General features: G+C 41.3%; 1 protein-coding gene across 1 annotated transcript in view; it reads left to right on the top strand.

Annotated features, from left to right (window-relative positions):
* The first annotated feature begins 9585 nt into the window (after positions 1-9585).
* The window catches only part of ccdc175 (coiled-coil domain containing 175), a 52440-nt gene continuing 42659 nt past the window's right edge, over positions 9586-19366 (top strand). The window contains exons 1-5 of the mRNA XM_039741483.1: positions 9586-9752; positions 9964-10049; positions 10147-10258; positions 12536-12671; positions 17186-17414. Of these exons, the coding sequence (XP_039597417.1) occupies positions 9686-9752; positions 9964-10049; positions 10147-10258; positions 12536-12671; positions 17186-17414 (630 nt within the window). The 5' untranslated portion in view covers positions 9586-9685. The remainder of the gene's footprint in view (positions 9753-9963; positions 10050-10146; positions 10259-12535; positions 12672-17185; positions 17415-19366) is intronic.

The following is a 19366-nucleotide window of genomic DNA, read 5'->3' as shown; positions in this document are numbered from 1 at the left end:
CTAATGCGTTTCTTTAAAGTGTTCCTTTAATTTTTGTGAGCAGTGTATATTAAATACAAATAAAAATGCATGCAAAAGCAGACAATAACTTTGAGTAATGTTAGCATTTACTCCCCCGGGTGGAATTGAAGAGTCGCATAGTGTGGGGGAGGAACGATGTCCTCAGTCTGTCAGTGGAGCAAGGCAGTGACAAAAGTCTGTCACTGAAGCTACTCCTCTGCCTGGAGATGACACTGTTCAGTGGATGCAGTGGATTCTTCATGATTGACAGCCGTCACCCTGCCACAGATGTTAAACTGTCCAACTTAGCGACTTTAATTTTGATGTGTTTCACTGATCCAGCACATTGTCCCTCCAAGAAATGCTTTTATAGTCCTCAGTTTAGCATCAAAGCTTTTGCATAGCTTCTTTTATTCATCTTCCTCGCTTTGCAAAGATAATAGCTCATCATTTTAACTTTGTATATTCTATCATCAAAGCATAAAAGTTGTTTTCAATAACTGTGCTTACTTTCTCACAGTTAGATTCATTCTTCTTTAAACCTTTTATGTATTTCATCAAGCTGGATAACTGTCTATATGTTTCATCTATTTCCGACTGAAGTTCAACACCTGGTTCTGAAGGGTTGGCCAGCAATAAGCGTCTGGAGATTAACCTGGGCTGCAGTGGTACGATGAGCTGCTTGCTGCCATCATGGAGATGATCCTCCTCTGTTGTGTCACAGTCATCAGGATAACCACTCAGGCTTCCGTGTGGAGATGTCATGTCGATCATGCACAAGGACAGGCTGTCCTTAAGGTATTTAAGATCCTTTATCTTAGTTTATACAGCTGATACTCCAGCTCCCTGTAACCCTTTACTGAACTAAGGGGGTTCAGAAAATGAATGAATAAATACTACTTATCCAGCTCCTAAATACAGGGTGGTCCAGATCTAATTACGCAGATCCAGATCGTCTGGATGATTTTGATTTATGCGGGGATAATTCCAGTTTGGCGCGAAGACGATTCTATCTGTCATCAGTTCGCACACTTCTCGATGGTCTAGGATTTTTTGGGTGATTTTCTATGTAATAAATTATAGCGTAATGAAAATTGTATAATTAGATCTGGACCACCCTATAGGTACTTTGATTTTAATTTATCTGGTATTTCAGGAATGGGTAAATTGTAGCAAAGCTAACCACTAGTAATGTTTTTCTGTAACGGACTGGTGGCCCATCTAAGGTAGGTTCCTGCAATGCATCAAATGCTGCTACAACAAGCTCTATAATTATATAATCCTGTAATAGAAAATGTGTGTTCAGATTATCTGGAGGATGGATTGGTGGACTGATGAAGATAATAATAAAAAGAAGCTAACAGCTTCACAGCACAAGTACTAAACGCCAGTGCTTTGCTGACCTCAGACCCATGTTAGAAAAGTCTCAAAAATGCCTACTGAGCTCCAGATACTTTTTACTATGGTCTCATTGATGATCAAGACCAATTTTTCAGTTCATTTAAGCCCAAATAGGCTGGATAAAGGAGATGCATGGTGATCCACTCCTGGCTGTATGCACCTAGGGAGTAATGTACTGAACAAATATGAAATCTTTCACTAGACTAAGGTGGGTAAACATAAAATTTCTCATCTGTGTCTGCCCGACGTTATAAAGACATGAAACATCATAACATAAGGCATGACGTGGTTGGACCTGAATCCAATCGAGACCCTCTGGGACGTTATGTACCGGTGCATCCAAAGCCACCCAGTAATGCTGTCCAGGAGATAATTGATGCCCTGATCCAGGTCTGGGAGGAGATCCCCCAGGACACCATCTGCTGTTTCATCAGGACCATGCACAGACATTTTAGGGGGTACAATCATGGCCCGTGGGGGTCATATACACTACTGAGTCACATTATGAGTTGCTGTGATGAAATTCACGCAAGTCTGGATCAGCTTGTGATTTCAGTTTTCGACTTTGATTTTCGGTGTGATGTTGAATCCAGCCCTCAATGGGTTGGTGATTTTGGCTACATCATTTTGTTCTCAACCAATTGCACAGCATTACACAGTAAAGATTTTTCACTTGAATATTTCATTCATTGAGATCCAATTTGTGATTTAAAAGGGCCCTCAATTTTTTTGAACAGTGTAGAATCCCCTTCTTTAAATGCATGTGTGTGCACCCTAAGAGAAACAGTGCTGCTTCCTCTTATGGGCCACAGCAAACATAAAATAAAGTAAATACACATAATACAATAATTATAGAATAAAGAAATAAAGTACTTGCTCAAAATTAGAGTGTGTTATTTTATTGTGAACATGTATAGAGAACAATAGAAAGGCTTGAAAGCTGAATTTTGCTTTATTAAAATGGATTAAAATTATTGAATTTTATTTAGAAGCCAGTTGCAGCTTAATCCTGACTTACTTGATGCAAAAGCCTTAAAATATTGTATCAGTATACTGCTGCTGGAGTATGTGAATTTCCCCTTGGGATTAATAAAGTATCTATCTATCTATCTATCTATCTATCTATCTATCTATCTATCTATCTATCTATCTATCTATCTATCTATCTATCTATCTATCTATCTAAATGTTTTTAGTCCACATAAAACAAAACCTTCTGGGATCAGCATCCACTTGCTGTCATCTGCTGGACAATCCTGGGAAGTGAAATTTGACAGTATTGTGTTTTAGATCTATGTATATACTGTATGCACATACAGAAGAAGAAGAAGATTCTTCTTTCGACTGCTCCAGTTAGGGATTGCCACAGCGGATCATCCAAAATTATTGTCCGCATATTGATTTGGCAAAATCTTACACCAGATGCCCTTCCTGACGTAACCCTCCCCATTTAACCGGGCTTGGGACCGGCACAAAGAAACACACTGGTTTGTGCATCCCCTGTGGGTGGGTTATGCACGTACAGAATAGAATTGCTAAATTATGTGAAATGCTTTCTCTTTTTGTCATTAAGTTTTTTAACTGCATTTTGCCAAAATTCTGTAAAATAAATATTTCCCTTGCTCTTGCTATCCTATTTATCACTTCATATTTTTGTCTTTGCTCCTTTTCTTTTACTATATACTGGGGCTTTGCAAATGCAGAGTAGAATGTGCCAGAGTTCTTAGAAATACTTGGCATATAAGTAGATATATCTGGCATATGGTTAGACATATTTGGCATATAATTGCCATTTATTACCGATATGTCATGCATTCTGGCATTTATCCATTCGTTGTCTGAACTCACATGTCACAATTCAGGTTTGCAAAGATCTGCGGCCTGTTCTGGTGGCAATGTACATGAGACATGAGCCAACCTAGAATCGGGAAGCCAGTTCAGTGCAAGGTGCACTCATGTTGAGACACCTTTGTAACCAACATGTATGGAAAGGCTGGCAAAAGAGAATAACTAGTGATTAGTCTGTGAAGACACTTGGAGAACATGCAAACGCAACACAAACTAACCTTCAGCCAGGACTGAAGACCATTCACCTGAAACTATAAGACATGAGCATTGAGCCACCCTGTAATAACGTCTTACATAAAAATGCAGTCTTTAGCATATATCACTTTAGAAGAGACAACACTGGAACGTCTCCTAGGCACCTATCAATTTTCATAAGGTGCTTCGAATAATAATGGGTCATAGGTCACCAGGGCTTATCCTGATAGTATAATGAATATAATGGAGGAACCGTTTCTATTATTTATTGACTTTGTATATTTGCAAATTCTTGTACTTGTAAATGCAATTAAAGCCATGCCGATTCATTTTTTACCTCATCAAGCAACACTCAGTACCCCTGAATGACAAAGTGACAATGGGATTTTAGGAATTTCTGCAAAGTTTATTAAAAACAAAAACTGAAATATTTCATTGACTCAGGTATTCAGACCCTTTACTTAGTACTTAATTGAAGCCCCTTTTTCAGCGATTATAGCCTGGCATCTTCTTGGGTCTGACGCAACAAGCTACACACCTGGATTTATGGATTTTCAACCATTCTTCTCTGCAGATCCCCTCAAGCTCTTCCATGTTCGACGGAGACCATTGGTGATCAGCTATTTTCTGGTTTCCCCAGAGATGGTCAATTAGGTTCAAGTTTGGCCTCTGACTGGCAACACGAGGACATTCCCAGAGTTGTCCCTAAACTCCTCCTTGTGCTGTCTTTACTTTGTGCTTAGGGTCATTGTCTTGTTGGCAGGTGAACCATCAGCCCAGTCTGAGGCCCAGAATGCTCTGGAGAAGATTCTGACATGTCTGATGGAGAGTATGAAGCACAATTCCTGCTCCAGGTTTTGGTTTGGTCGTGTCTGGACTACTGAAGTTTCTACTGATTGGAGAACCAGCATGTGTCACCAAGTCACTGCAGATGATTTAAAATGCACTGGCATGTCTAGTGTTCAACCAGCTGAGGTGGATACATGTCACTCCTCTTTTCAGATTACTACAATGGCTTCCTGTAGTGGCAATATTAAGTTCAAATCTTTCATGCTTGCCTACAGAGTAGTCAATGAGTCAGTACCTACAGTTAATATCTCATGAGGTGTTAGGCCTGTTTCATTGTACCCTTATTAGTATTATCTCAAGAGATACAACAGATGGCCATTTTAATCTAGTTTGAGCTTGTATTCCTTTAATTTTGTCTTTATTTTTTATAATCTTCAATACAGATCCTTCAATAAAAACTTGTTGTACTGTACTGTTGTTGTGACCACCACTCAATTGAAAGGCATATCCATCACAGCATGTAAATAATCAAAATATAAAATAAAGTCAATCTAAATAAATTCTAAGGGAAGAGACACTTAGATGGTCTCAAAATCTTCAAACTATTACAACATAACATTTACTGCTATGAAAGTAACCTGGTAACCCAGAGCTCAGTTACGATAGCCCAATGTCACCATTTCCCCCCCTTTATGACACCCGTACCAATTTTACAGGAGGGAATGGGGAGCCACAGGATATCATTCAGGGAAAAATCCTGAAATCAGTCCCTCTAATATAACAAACTGATAAGAGCCGAATGTTAAAACTCTCCTACAGATAATGAATATCATTAGTCAGTTTTATAAAAAAAAAAAGAAATATAAATCTGGTCAACCAGAATTGCCATTTTTGGTCAAACTACATTTGGAGTGAAGTGATACACATTTACTGCGATGGGTTGGCACCCTGCCCAGTATTGGATTCCTGCCTTGTGCCCTGTGTTGGCTGGGATTGGCTCCAGCAGACCCCCGTGACCCTGTGCGGATTCAGCGGGTTGGAAAATGGATGGATGGATGATACACATTTAATACATTTAGTTCATTCTTTATTTTCACAAAAATATACAGTTAATCAAATATAGAGATGATTTTTTTTTTGACAGACCAAGTAACAAATCAACAATAACCACTCTGACTGTAAATTCACACTGAGGTGGGAACGGTAAATGTCACAAGTTGCAGTAACAGGCAAGGGCATCATTTGTGCTGGTTGCTGAATTCACAATGTGGTGAGCTGGTATTCACCTGAGAATAACAGCAAAGCCTGCGTTATTTCAATGACACAGAAGACCATCCGTCTATGCATTAACCAACCCGCTATATCCTAACACAGGGTCATGGAGGTCTGCTGGAGCAAAGCCCAGCCAACACAAGCAGGAATAAATCCCGGGCAAGGCGCCAGCCCACCGCAGGGCGCACACAAACACTAGGGACAATTTAGGATTGCCAATGCACCTAACCTGCATGTCTTTGGACTGTGGGAGGAAACCCACGCATGGGAGGGAGGACTCGGGAAGTGAACCCGGGTCTTCTTATGCTACCACTGCGCCACCGTGCCGCCCTGACACAGAAGTGTAAAGTGTAAATTGTAACTCTCAGCATCATTATCTGGAACAATTAAAACACAAAATAAAACCCAAACAATTAAATGTTAGACTCCTATGCACTATATAGCATGGGAAAGGTACTACTGTATATAATTAAAATGTATTATTATTATTTATTATTACAATGTATGAAACAAGTGTTCAAATTTTTCAACGTCTTAGAAAGGTAAAGCATACCCTGCTCTGTTCAGTATCACTGACTCTTAAGACTGAGATCAAGAATGAGATTTGATTCAATCTAACTGTAGTAAGTAAAAAATCAGTGAATAGCTCCGTTAAATGAATGAACTCAGTTCTTGACAGTGTTGTGAAAGTCTGTAATGTTAAAAGCATTTCATAGAGCAAAGATTGGAGTAACTGACTAGCACTGACTGATTGATAACTGCTTGTGTTTCTAAGAAGCGGTACAAATATAATACAATATCACTAAATAAGATTTGAAGTAGAATTTGTACAAAGCAGTTTTTGAATAAATGACATGTCATTTTCCAAGAGCTCACTAGAGGGCAGTGTCTCCTTTCTTCCACTAACACAAATTCTTAGTCATTTTTTTTTTTAAGTTATCTTCAAAAACTGACATTTTCAAAAGTTTCCTGTGAGATTTTATTAGTTAATAACGCTTACTATGCCCATTACCATGTTAAACACCTGGCTAATTCCTACTGCTGTTATTTGAGAGTTTATTAACACAAGGCACCATGGGGCTACAATGACAACTTAGCATAAGTGTGATGTGCAGTTTCAAAAGTGAAAAAAATATGAGTATTGAAAGTAAAAAAAAAAAATAAAAACTTTCAAGATTTTAAAACTCTCACTATGACTTTATTTTATACTGACTTCCAAAGGTGAGAGTCAATCCAAATAACACCAAAGCATCACAAAGGTAACATGCAGTAATGTAACAGAACATTTTCAAAGTGGCTTAATGCAGTTCAGGGTTACAGGGGTGGGAGTCAAACCCAGCAAGATCAGGTGCAAGACGGGACCCTCATCGAGATGGGACACCAGTACATCACAGGGTACCGATGAGTGGTCAGCTTTATTAAAAAGAGACTGGCGCCCCATCTAGGGACAGTTCCTGTGTCACAACCAGTTCCTGCAATACAGGCCAAAGATGTCCAAACAGCACAGAAAAGTGTGGGTTAGTTACGAAGATAAAGGACACAAGGAGTGAGCACTGCAAAAAATATCAAGAAGAAAACAGTAAAACTTCTGCCTGTCTTGGTGTGACTAACAGGCCCTGAGCCCCGGGCTGTGAAGTGGGCTGCCTTGAGCGCTTACTGTTCTGAATATTCAGCTTCTTCACAGGTCTTCTGCTGAGATTGGAAGAACCTGTCGGAAGGCCAACCATCTCAGCAGCACTCCATCAATCAGGCGTTCATGGTATAGTGGCTAAGCCCCGCTTGGAGTTTGCCAAACTGAATTTAAAAGGCTCTGAGAGCATGAAGAAAAAGGTTCTCAAGTCTGATGAGACAAAAAATGAATTCTCTGGGCAAAACTCCAAGTATACCAGAAACAGTTCATCACCTGCCTAATACCATCCCTGTGGGAAAGCACGGTGGAGACAGCATCATACTATAAGGGGATGCTTCACAGCAACAGGGACCAGGAGACTGGTCAGAACTGAGGGAAGTATGAATGCAGCCAAATACAGAGAGGTCTTTGAATAAAACCTGCTTCGGAGTGCACACAACCTCAGACTGGGGTGATGGTTCGCCATTCAGTGCATCAATAACCTGAAGTATACAGCCAAGACAACACTGGAGTGACTTTGGGACAAGTCTCAAATGGTTCTTCCATGGCTCAGTCAAACCTCAGGCTGAAACCCCACAGAACATCTGTGGAGGGACCTGAAGATGGCAGTTTACAGATGCACCCCATCTATTCTAATGGAGCTGGAGAGGATCTGTCAGGACGAATGGGATAAACTGTCCAAATCCAGGCGTGCAAAGCTTGTAGAGACTTAAGAATCATTAAAGCTGGCCAAAAGGGTTTCTACAAAGGACTGAAGAAAAGATCTGAATATTTATATGAATGAGGGCATTTGATTCTTGATAAATGTGCATGACTTTCTGAAAACATTTTTACTTTGTCATTTGGGAAGTGTAGATTGATGGGCAAAAAAATCATACTTATCCATTTCTAATTAAATCTACAACACAATAAAGTGTAAATAAAATGAAGAGGTGTAAATACTTTCTGAATCCACTGTATTTCTCATATATTGGAGCTTTCCTATTAAGGGGTGGGCAGTCCTGGTGGTATAGGCAGGGCAGGTGCCACCATTAAGGTGAATTATTCATTTATCTAGAGCATATGTCATATCAGCAAAAACCCAGCCACACGGGTTAACTACCAAACAAAATAAACTAGCACCAGCACTGGGTACACGATGTCCATCCATCACCCAAACCGCTATATCCAAACTACAGCGTCACGGGGGGTCTGCTGGAGACAATCCCAGCCAACACAGGGCGCAAGGCAGGAAACAAACCCCAGGCAGGGTGCCAGCCCACCGCAGGGCACACACACACACACACCAGGTACAATTTAGAATCGCCAGAGCACCTTACCTGCATGTCTTTGGACTGTGGGAGGAAACCCACGCTGACACGGGGAGAACATGCAAACTCCACGCAGGGAGGACTCGGGAAGTGAACCTGGGTCTCCTAACTGCGAGGCAGCAGCGCTACCCACTGTGCCACCATGCCGCCCCACAATGTGGATAATTAAAGAGTTTGTTATCTCTTCTGTCTCAGATGCTTGTCTCAAACAAAGTGGACTCCACTACTCTTTGAAATTCAGAAAGATCCTTGTTCTGGCTGTGTTTTATTATTCATGTGGGTGTCAAAATTTTCTTTGCTTTTACAACTTTGTAAGAATTTGAGGTTCTTTATATTGTTTTTTTTCTTTAAAGAAAATTAATCTCAGGATAGACATTTTAAGGAAGGAATGCCACCAGAATGTGTGTTTATTGTAAAAAAGACAATACTTTAGAACAGCAGCTGTCTGAATGCATTATTAGTCGGTTATGCCGCGTTTTGGTCTTATTAAGACATAATTATGACACCAATGACAACTTTAAAATGGAGCTATCTATAAAGCATCCATTAGTTGGTTACTTAAAAAATTCTCTTAAATAGCAATAAGTGAGTAATAAAGGTACTAGATCAAGTCCTTTAACGCCAATAACCTAAAGTGTATAAAATAATAATAATACTAACAATGAGGGCTGTGAGCTTTCTCATTCCATTTTGTTTGTTATGCTCAAGTGAAAAAGTACAACATACCTGGGGAGAAATGTTGATACTACAGAATGACAAAGAGGAATTGAATTTCTAAACACTGTACACGTGATGTTCCATAAACCAGAAAGTCTCTTTTCTGATTGAGAATCTGGTGTTGAAAAATGCGTGCAGCACAAGCTGGCCCTCTAGAACAAGCACTTAGTAATCTCACTCCATAAGTGAACGGTAAAGTAAGACGTAATTAATTTGAGCGGGCAGTGAAGCGAGTCCGAGTGCCTACAAAGTTGTACAAATCACCAACTTAGCGCATACAATGGCTTTCTTCGGAAACGTGTTAACTGATCGCGCTGCTCCATTGCAGTTCCTCCACTCGTCGCTGTTGCAGTCTCAGCCTTGCGCGTCAGAAGGCGTTTCGGTTGCCAAGACAACCTTTCAGTTCCGGTTTGGGAAACGCCGCTGGACGGTCATAATCTCCGTGGAACTGATTAGAAGTTTTAAATTGTGTTGTTTACTGTTATGATTCCTTAAATAACAGTTTATATACATTTCCTAAGGTATGACTTCTTGCATCGTTCCCGATTTTCCAGCCGTTTTAGTGGCATTGGAACATCTACACGAGATTGGTAAGTCGATAAAGTGAATTCTTCTGACGTTTTCCCTACTTCATTTCATAAAAAGACAAAGTTGTAGGTTGCACTCGTGTCCCAAAAGCTATCTTGTCAAGAAGTTTTTGCGATCCCGACGATTCAATCCTCTAAGCGATGGTAGAATTTACATGTCTACTAAAATGACAATAACGCCGCAATGCTTCTGTATTTATTTTCATATTTGCAGAGAATCAACTTCAACTGGAAAGAGTCGGCTTGAGCGACGATGCGTCCCAGAGCTTCGCGCAAATCGCGGCGGCGATCGAAGAGCTGGTGAGTGGAGGTGTTGTGTCGGCACTCTGCAAATGCTCATTTCACAGTATCCTCCTCATCATCATCATTCTCATCATACTCTGTTCATTTTGTGCAGGAGCGATCCAGGAGAAGTGTGCGCGAAGAACTGGAAGTGGAGACCATTGAGACAAGCAAGTTAAGACATGGCCTGCAGAGCCAACCCAGTATAATAAAGGCAGAGTTGGCAGGTATCTTTAGTAATGAAGGGCTCATGTCCACCCTCACACTGAGTGACCCCTCTGCCCATGAATGTCTTATGGTTGCTATTTTGTTTGGTGAACTCCTAAAGACTGAGTGTGTTTGTCTTTCTGACCGAAGGACTCCTGGTCCACGCACAATTTGAATGCCTGATTAAGGATATCCTTCAAGAATAGGACCTGCTAAATCCATTTCAGGTCCGCAGAACCTTGAGCTATTGGGAAAAGACAGGAAAGGGATGGCACTACACTTGCACCAAGTCAAGGCAGACCACAATTAACCATCCCATCTATTAAATTTCCAAATCTGCTTATCCTGAGCCGGGTCCCGGGAGAACTAGAGTCTATCCCAGAAAGCATTGGGTGCAAGATAGGGATAATCTACGGACAGGGTGAACACACACACACACACACAATAGGGTCAAATGAGCATCGTCAATTTACCTAACCTGCATGTCTTTGGACTATGGGAGGAAATGAGAGCACCTGTACGAAACCCAGAAAATCATAATGAGAACATGTAAACCCCACACAGGGAGCCCTCGTGATGTGAACCCCAGCAGTGCTACCTCTGTGGCACTGCTCCCCTAATTAATCCAATACACAAGTTCTGCAGTACCAGGAGAAATCTTGATAGGCACATAGGGAGAACATGCAAACTCCACACAGGAAATGCCCGGGTCATGCTCTGAGCCTACAAGTCTGGAACTGTTAACCACTGTGCCACTCCTTTGTTATTTATTGAGTAATATTTCCACCATTTTATTAATGCCTAGTAAGTTAGTTTAATAGGTTAGCCCAGGGGTCTCCAACCTTTTTTCCCCTGAGAGCTACTTTTACAAAATGAAAATGGCCGAGAGCTACTCATGTTTTCTAACGTTTATTCTCATAGCTTATTTCATCCCAAACAAACTGAATAAGCTTGTTTTGCCTGAACATTTACAAAATGTTGGTGTCCACAACTCACGTTTTGCATTAAAACATCACAAAAATATTTAGTTCACCTGCAAGTGCATTTTGTATGTCTGTATGCATTTTCTAGTGTATCTCACACTACTGAATTAAAACATGAATGCTGTCAAGACAAAACAATGCAATTCCAAATACACAGATCTGACTTATTCATTTGTCATTTTGTTCCATGTCACTGTTTCACTTTATTCACATGTCCAGTTGCATGTGTGATGTGTTTTTCAGTTAGTCAGATCAGTGACACTGCATGGTGTCAACAAGAGGGGTGTATGGTGGAGTGGAGCCACTCAGGTTCATTCTGATGGAGTCATTTCAATGTTCGTCTGTCAGTCTTGTTCTGAACTTTGATTTCATGACATTCATGTCAGACTCACAGAGGTATGGAGACCAAACAAAGCAGACATTTTCAGAGCTGCTTGGTGAAGATTCTTATAGTTATCTGGCTCTACTACGCTCCAGAAATGCTGAGAATGCTGTTGAGACTTTAACTGCACATTATTTTGAAGGTTTACTAATATATAATATGTAAAATTCAATGTCTGTCTGTCTGTCCACTTTTCACGAGATTTAGATCGGGTTTTTTTTCTATAATTTGCTTGAGCATTCCGGTTGATTTTGCGACTTCTCTAATTTCGCTATGTGTCATAGTTCGCTTGCGGTACCGATTTATTTTTGAATCCGAAATCCATGTAACGGGCCGAGGGGAGGGGAATGGCTCCTCACTCACTCGTCAGATTCAAGGCGTGGTCCTTAACTCCACTTAGCTAGCGAACGAGAGAACAATGGAATTCAACTTTGTTTGATATTTAAAATAAAGTGTTACTTAGGTCTTGATGAGTGTATGCCATATTGAAAAGACAGAATGCAATTCAAGTTGTGGATCATGATATGATTTTTTGGAAAGATCGCCCACCCCTAATTTGACTAATCAAGTTTTCAAATTTATGTAGGATTCATTAACCCTTTGGTGAGCTACTTGGAAAAGGGTTGCGAGCTACCGGTACCCCTTGGTTAGCCTAATCAGCGAATTCAAGTTGGCCCCTGCCGATGTGTACCTAAGTGGACCCTGCTGGGTCTGGCATCCAGCCCTGGTATGTTTTTCACCTCAAATCCAGTTCTACTGACCATCCTGAATTGGTGGAAGATGATGAAGATGAAGTTGGTTTTATTTCATTCTGTCCAGTTTGTTGCCACCCTGACACTCAACAATGCAAGTGCTAAAGGCAATGGATGGTGTAAGTGAGTGGGAACAGCCGTGTGACCATGAAGGGTCATGAACTGTCTCTTCTGTTACAGATGCTCTGGCTGCTGTGCGGGATTCAAACGCAGCTCAGTTGAATCAGTTAAAGCTGGACTTGCAGCGGGTCACAGAGGAGGTGGACATCGCTGAGAAAAGCCTACGTTTTCTAGCAAAACATAACTCTTCTCTTTTGTAAGTAGCTCTTGATTCTGTGCCCAGTTCCCCCCTAATTATTAAAATTCCCTATTAACCCATCATCCAGTGCCAGGGGTACAATGCAAGTTGAAAAAGGTCCATTTTCCAAAGGTGTATGAGCCATCCTGTGAGCCCAAACTCCTTCTCACCATCCCATCATGGGATGCTGGCATTTTCTTTTTCTATTTTTTGCCCTTTATTTAAACTGCTTCATCATTACGGTACGCCTCTGCAAACCGATCATTTCAACAGTTAATGACGTTAGAAGCCAGTTAGTTCATACTGCTGCATTTATTTTATATACTGTAACTCTTTTCATGGTGTTTTACTTTTTCTGATTATCTTTATGTAATATTGGACAGAACCTGAAGTATGGAATAATTTGTTTAAAAATGTTATAGGTTTGGGTTTTTTGTATCTTTTGGCAATATATGATATAACTTATTTACAAATGCTATCGTTTTTTTTAAATCCTGTGCAGCATTTGACAGAACTTTGGATTTTTACACTATTGTACAGTATGTTGGGTTTTTGTTCTTACTTCACAATTAACCTTCCAGCAGAGCACTTTATGTTTATCCAGACTGTGATGTTCAGGCCCTGTAGTTCAATTTTGATTAGTATTTTATTCCCTTTGGATTCATAGCTTGCATACATTAAGGATTAAGTGCCTGTTTGAAATGCTATCATTATAATAATTTTGTTGGTGTTTTTTAAGTAAATCCTGTAGGCCACTTTGAAATACTTTCCTCATACTTACACTGTTTGATCTCAGTAATACTCTGACTGGTGAATTTAACGTTTTTGTGTTGTTTTACTTCAGTTTTAAGTAAATAAATTAGACCTGTTTTCTTTAACTGCTGTTTTCATTAATTTCATTAATAAGCTACAACTAATATCCTATTAACAACACCAAGCTTGATCAATAAGACTTTTGCAAACATGTTTTTAAAGGATGCAAAATATCATCTAATTATCGTTATTATCAAAGTCCTAGAAAATTCTGAGGTATAATTTTTGGCTGAAATTGCATGCCACACACACACAGTTACATACAAGTTTGGTGCCAGATGTTGATGTTGTTGTACAGTCACATCCACATTGGAGACATTGGAATCTCATTGTGCTGTCCGTGACTGTAAACTTGAACTCCGTATAACATAACGCTGTGAAGCCCACTTAGTCCATTTCATGTCAAAGGCTATTGTGGAAGTACTTAATGCAAGGACAGGAGCCCATTCTGGGTAGGCTCCAGTCCATTGCAGGACTTACTCACAGTTAAGAATGGCCAGTTAGCCCAAAATTCAAGTCTTTGGGGGACGTGGGAAGAAAATTATAGTATCTGGAGAAAAAGTCAAGGGGAATGGGGCACTTACAACAACCAAATGAAGGATTTGAATATGAAATTGAACTGCAGATTCAATATGGAGATACATATCATGATATAATGATGTCAGTCAGTCATTATCCAACCTGCTATATCCTAACACAGGGGTGTGGTGGAACCAATCCCAGCCAGCACAGGGCACAAGGCAGGAACAAACCCTGAGCAGGGAGCCAGCCTACTGCAGAGCACACACACACACACACACACAACAAGCACAACTTAGGATCGCCAATGTGCCAATGCAATGGACTGTGGGAGGAAACCCACACAGACACGGGCAGAACATGCAAACTTCACACAGGGAGGACCTGGGAAGCAAGCCCAGGTCTCCTAACTGCGAGGCAGCAGCGCTATCACTGCACCACCATGCCGCCCCATATAATGATATGACTGGTTTAAAACTATGCAATCCAATTCGGTATCAATGTGTCCTGGCAGCATAGGGCACATGGTAGGAGCCAGCTTTGGATAGGGCACCAGTGTATCACAGGGACCGTTCATCTGCACATTGACATGTTAACCTCACATGCAGCATCTGTGCGTAGCAGTTAAGAAAAATGCACTTCTAACCTCAAGACTTGTTCACAAGTGATTATGGAGAAATACGGTGCCCTGTCGTGTCAGAGGTAGTACTAGTTCTTAAGACTTGAACAGGAAATCATAAAGTTTGACGGCTGAGGTTGATTCATTTTGTGGCCAATAGCATGTGCTTAGCATGCCTTTGTATTTGCAGTATAGAGAGGAGAGAGGTTAGGAGCTGGCACCGATACAGTGTGTTGCTGCACCCACCACACGACAAACCACCTCAGGATCCCAAATTAGGACCTTAGTGCAGCCATGCAATGGGTGACACCTCAGCACCACACTAGTTTGAATGGAATGGAAGAGTGTGAGGTTTTGTTACAGTGGCTGGAGTGCCAATTCTACCCCAACCCCCTAGTTTTCCCTTGCAAGTTGGAGGACCTGTTTACAGGGCTGTATGAAGGTTAACATCATACCCAAGAAGAAATAATTGCAGATTAATGGCCTTGCTTATTTATGGGATTTGAACCAGGAATTCTCTGATTGCCGATACAGATCTCAACCTCAGAGCAGCCACTCCACCTAATACTGTATATATCCATCCATTTTCTAACCCACTGAATCCGAACACAGGGTCACGGGGGTCTGCTGGAGCCAATCCCAGCCAACACAGGGCACAAGGCAGGAACCAATCCCGGGCAGGGTGCCAACCCACCGCAGGACACATACAAACACACACTAGGGCCAATTTAGAATCACCAATCCACCTAACCTGCATGTCTTTGGACTGTGGGAGGAAACCGGAGCGCCACACAGACACGGGGAGAACATGCAAACTCCATGCAGGGAGGACCCGGGAAACGAACCCGGGTCTCCTAACTGCGAGGCAGCAGCGCTACCACTGCGCCACCGTGCTGCCCATGCTGTATATACCTCTGCTAAAAATTATACAATTTGTGCTGGGTGGCATGGTGGCACAATGGTAGCGCTGCTGCCTCGCACTAAGAACACCAGAGTCAGTGTACCGGGTCCTTACTGTGTGGGTTTACTCCAGGTGCTCTAGTTTCCTCCCACAGTCCAAACACATGAAGGTTAGGTGGATTGGTGATATTTAATTGGCACTAGTGTGTGGTTGGTGAGTGTGTGTGTTCATACTGCAATGGGCTTGCAGCCTGTCCAGGCTTTGATCCTACCTTGTGCCCTATGCCAGCTGGGATAGGCTCCAGCATCCCCCATGACCCTGATCAGGGCTAAACAGGTTAGAAAATGACTAACAGTGTGTGCTTTTGAGATTGTGATGACAGATTGGCATGCATGCTCCAAGAAAAAAAAAAAAGAGTTCTGATTTACGATTAATATGCTCTTTATATTAAGGTTGGTGAGTGTTTCTGTGCATCCATTATTAAAGCAAGGCAGTAATGGCCATTAACACCAAAGATGCAATGACTCTCTGTGTGGCTTACAGCAATCATTTAAACCTTAAGTGAGTTTTATTTCAAACTTCTAAGTCGCTTTGAATAAAGGTGCCAGCCACTTGTATGCCTTTTTCTGAAAGCATCAGGCACAAGGCTAAAACCAATCCTGGACAAGACTCCAGTCCACAAGCATTCCCAGTCATATGCATACCCTCCCTGACACCTGCTGGGTCAGTTTAAAGTCACCCGTTAGCCTAAAGTCAATGTCACATTACACAACATCTAGTCACTTGGCAACAGCAGTTGCTGATCTTGTCACTGCAGTATGTCACATTACCTGACTGGTTGTAGGCCAATTCAAATCATGTAACTTTGTGACAACTTTCCAGTGAAGTTTCACATTCCCAAAGTATTTCAAGCTCCCAACTTTTTCTGACAGCCAATAACGTGCTGCATGATGGAGCTGGTGCCCATGCACAGTCTTACAAGTATGGCGAGTTTGGCTACATTCTCAGCCTTTTCTTTTTTCTTCTCCCATTCTTTCGTGTTACGTAAAGCATTCAGCATCAGACAGACAAGCCTTTCTTCTGCTTGCAGGGTCCAAAACACCCATTTTTCTTATTCCTTGTAACTACATTATATGCATTGTACTTCTGGGTGAGTGCTCACTGGTTGTGGTCTGTTACACAGCGCAGAGTCCACAACTTTTTAATTTGGTTGGGACGAGACGTAGATAAGTTGGATTGAGTCACTGGTCATTATGTAGATGAAGTCTATGACGGAAAATAGCTGGAAATGGCGTGTAATGTGACATGGCCTTAAGCTGCATGGAAAGTCCAAGAAAAATCTGTATTGGTGATGAGAATGTTGTGCAAAGCTGGAACAGAGCACCACATGAGGCCAATTTAGGGTCACTAATTAACCTTAGCATGTAAATTTGTGGGGAAAACCTGAGAAAACCCACCATGGCATGGAAAAATGTGCAGACAATACAGAGCCCAGGCCTTGAACTGAGTCCAAGTTTCTGGAACCAGAGAGAGTAGGGCTGCTGCCCAGTGGAGTAATAATAAAACTGACACAATGACAGACTTTGAGACAGAGAGAGGTAGATGTGCAGTCTTTGAGAACCTTGCATGTATGGTAAATGTGGAAAGATCTTACATGTTATTACTTTCTCTCCATTTCAGCCCGGAAAGAGAGCAAGTCCGAGCTGAACATGAAGGTGTTATTGAACAACTGAATAATCACCTGACAGAAAAGGCCAATAAAAGGATTGTGGTCAATGAGATATACATCAAAATACGGGACACTGAAAAACACACAGCTCGATTGAGAAAAGCTCTGGAAAATTTGGAAAAAGCGATGATGGAGGAAAGAAAACGCTTTGGGGAGAGCAAGGACGCACTTGGAATCAAAGTCAGTATTCACTGCAGTGTTACTTTCTGATAAAGAGTAGAGTTAAGCTCACGTTTAAAATGAAGGGATTTATATCTAGATGGCATATTAACGTATAATATATTGCTCATTTGAATGATTGCTTGCAATTTAATTCAAACTGTGGTTAAATTGTACAAATATTTAGGCTGTCAGATAAGATTACGTTGAAGTGTACTCAAAAATAACGAGAATTAAAAAAAAAAAAATCTTATATTTCTCAGAACATTTCCAAAATGTAATCACCTTCAAAATACTCTCCGAGATGCAATACACTTATCCCACTGCTTTTTCCATTGTTCAAAATAGTTCTAAATCTCTCGCAAAGTGATAGCCTTCAATACCTCCGTCATTTGCTTCTTGATCTCCTCTACATCCTGAAAACGCTTTCCTTTAAGGTTCCTCTTCATTCTTGATAATAAGAAAAAATTGCAGGGTGCAAGGTCCGGGGAGTAGGGGGGATTGGAAACCGGTGTCATCCCGTTTTGTGAGAGACACCCGCACACTTAATGCTGTGTGGGCAGGAATGTTGTCGTGATGCAGAAGCCACTCGCATGATCGCCATAATTCAGGTCATTTTCTCTGCAACGCATCACGCAATCGCTTGAGCACTTCAAGGGTGCCACTTGACCAAACGATTCAGAGGGCACTCTAGTACACGCACCTAGCGGCAAACTCAGAACTAATGCCCCTCCAGTCTCCAGAAAAAAATTCTTGTTAATTTTGGGCCTCCCCTCGTATGCATTTTTCCCTTTTTCTCTCACTGATATTTAATTACTAAAAGAATTCCAAGAATGGATAAGGCACACCAGAGTCTATAGATACTAACCAGGACCATAGCATATTGTAGAATATTCAGGGAGAGGTTAATGGCAAGACAGCCGGGGTCATGTAGAATATGACTTGCCAAAGGCCCTTGAGGTTTACTTTCCCTGGAATTTGTGAAAGCTTAAAATACATTATAATAAACAAAGCAGACAAGCATAAAGGTTTGGGGTTTTTAGGCCCCGTATACTGTATAGCAAACAAATAATGTTCGTCAGTGTTTTCTCTCAAGTACAACAGACAAGGAAACAAAGGCAGGTCGGACAATTTATAGTGGAGGACAGGAATTGATGAAATGATGGGGAAAGCCGTGACGATGGATGGGTAATTGACGTCATCATGGGGGGACCAGAGGTAAGAAAGGAACCCGGAAGTGGGTTGTATCAAGAGTCTTCCGGGAATGGTTATTGCGGCGGTGTTTTATTTTTTCTGAAGAAAGACGAAAAGAGAAGTTGGTACCCTGCCATTGTCCCCTGGCACGACTTGTCGCGGCACATATCGGGTCCTTAAGCCACTCCCCATGTGCTCGTGCATGACAACATCTTCAGCAGCACCAAGCTTAATGTACGTGTACATTACTGATTAAATATATTCTCAGTATTAGAAACTTTAAAACACTAAAAGTCCATGGATATAAAAGGGGCTCCATTTATAAATCTTTACGTGGATTTGAGTGTGAAAATATGCATTCACCTAAAAGAAACAGATTCATAAAACCTGGCATACGCACATGTCTCTGCAATTTTCCCTTTACAAATCACAATAACCTTGTAATAGTGTAGGCATATGCGAATGTGCCTCAACCGCCACCCTGAAACTTCCATATATGGATCATGCTAATCAATGTTATGCATATGCAATCACATTTATTGGCTGGCAGAGCAGCTTCCCACCTGACTCCCTGAGAACCTGCCACCTGAATTCAAGAGAATCTGGCTGCGCCACATCGGAGAGTAAGATCATATGTGGCATTATAGTGCTTCTCTTCTGTATTTTGATGGTTAGGGTAAGGCATAAGGTGCCGGCATCTGGATTATTACCAGGCCCATGTGATGATGTGACTGCTGTTACAATGAATACCACAAGCCATATAAAAAAACTGAGGGTTC

Source organism: Polypterus senegalus, chromosome 18 (assembly GCF_016835505.1).
Source record: "Polypterus senegalus isolate Bchr_013 chromosome 18, ASM1683550v1, whole genome shotgun sequence".
NCBI lineage: Eukaryota > Metazoa > Chordata > Cladistia > Polypteriformes > Polypteridae > Polypterus > Polypterus senegalus.
The sequence above is the reverse complement of the archived record's forward strand: the minus strand, read 5'-3'. Positions and strand labels throughout refer to the sequence as shown.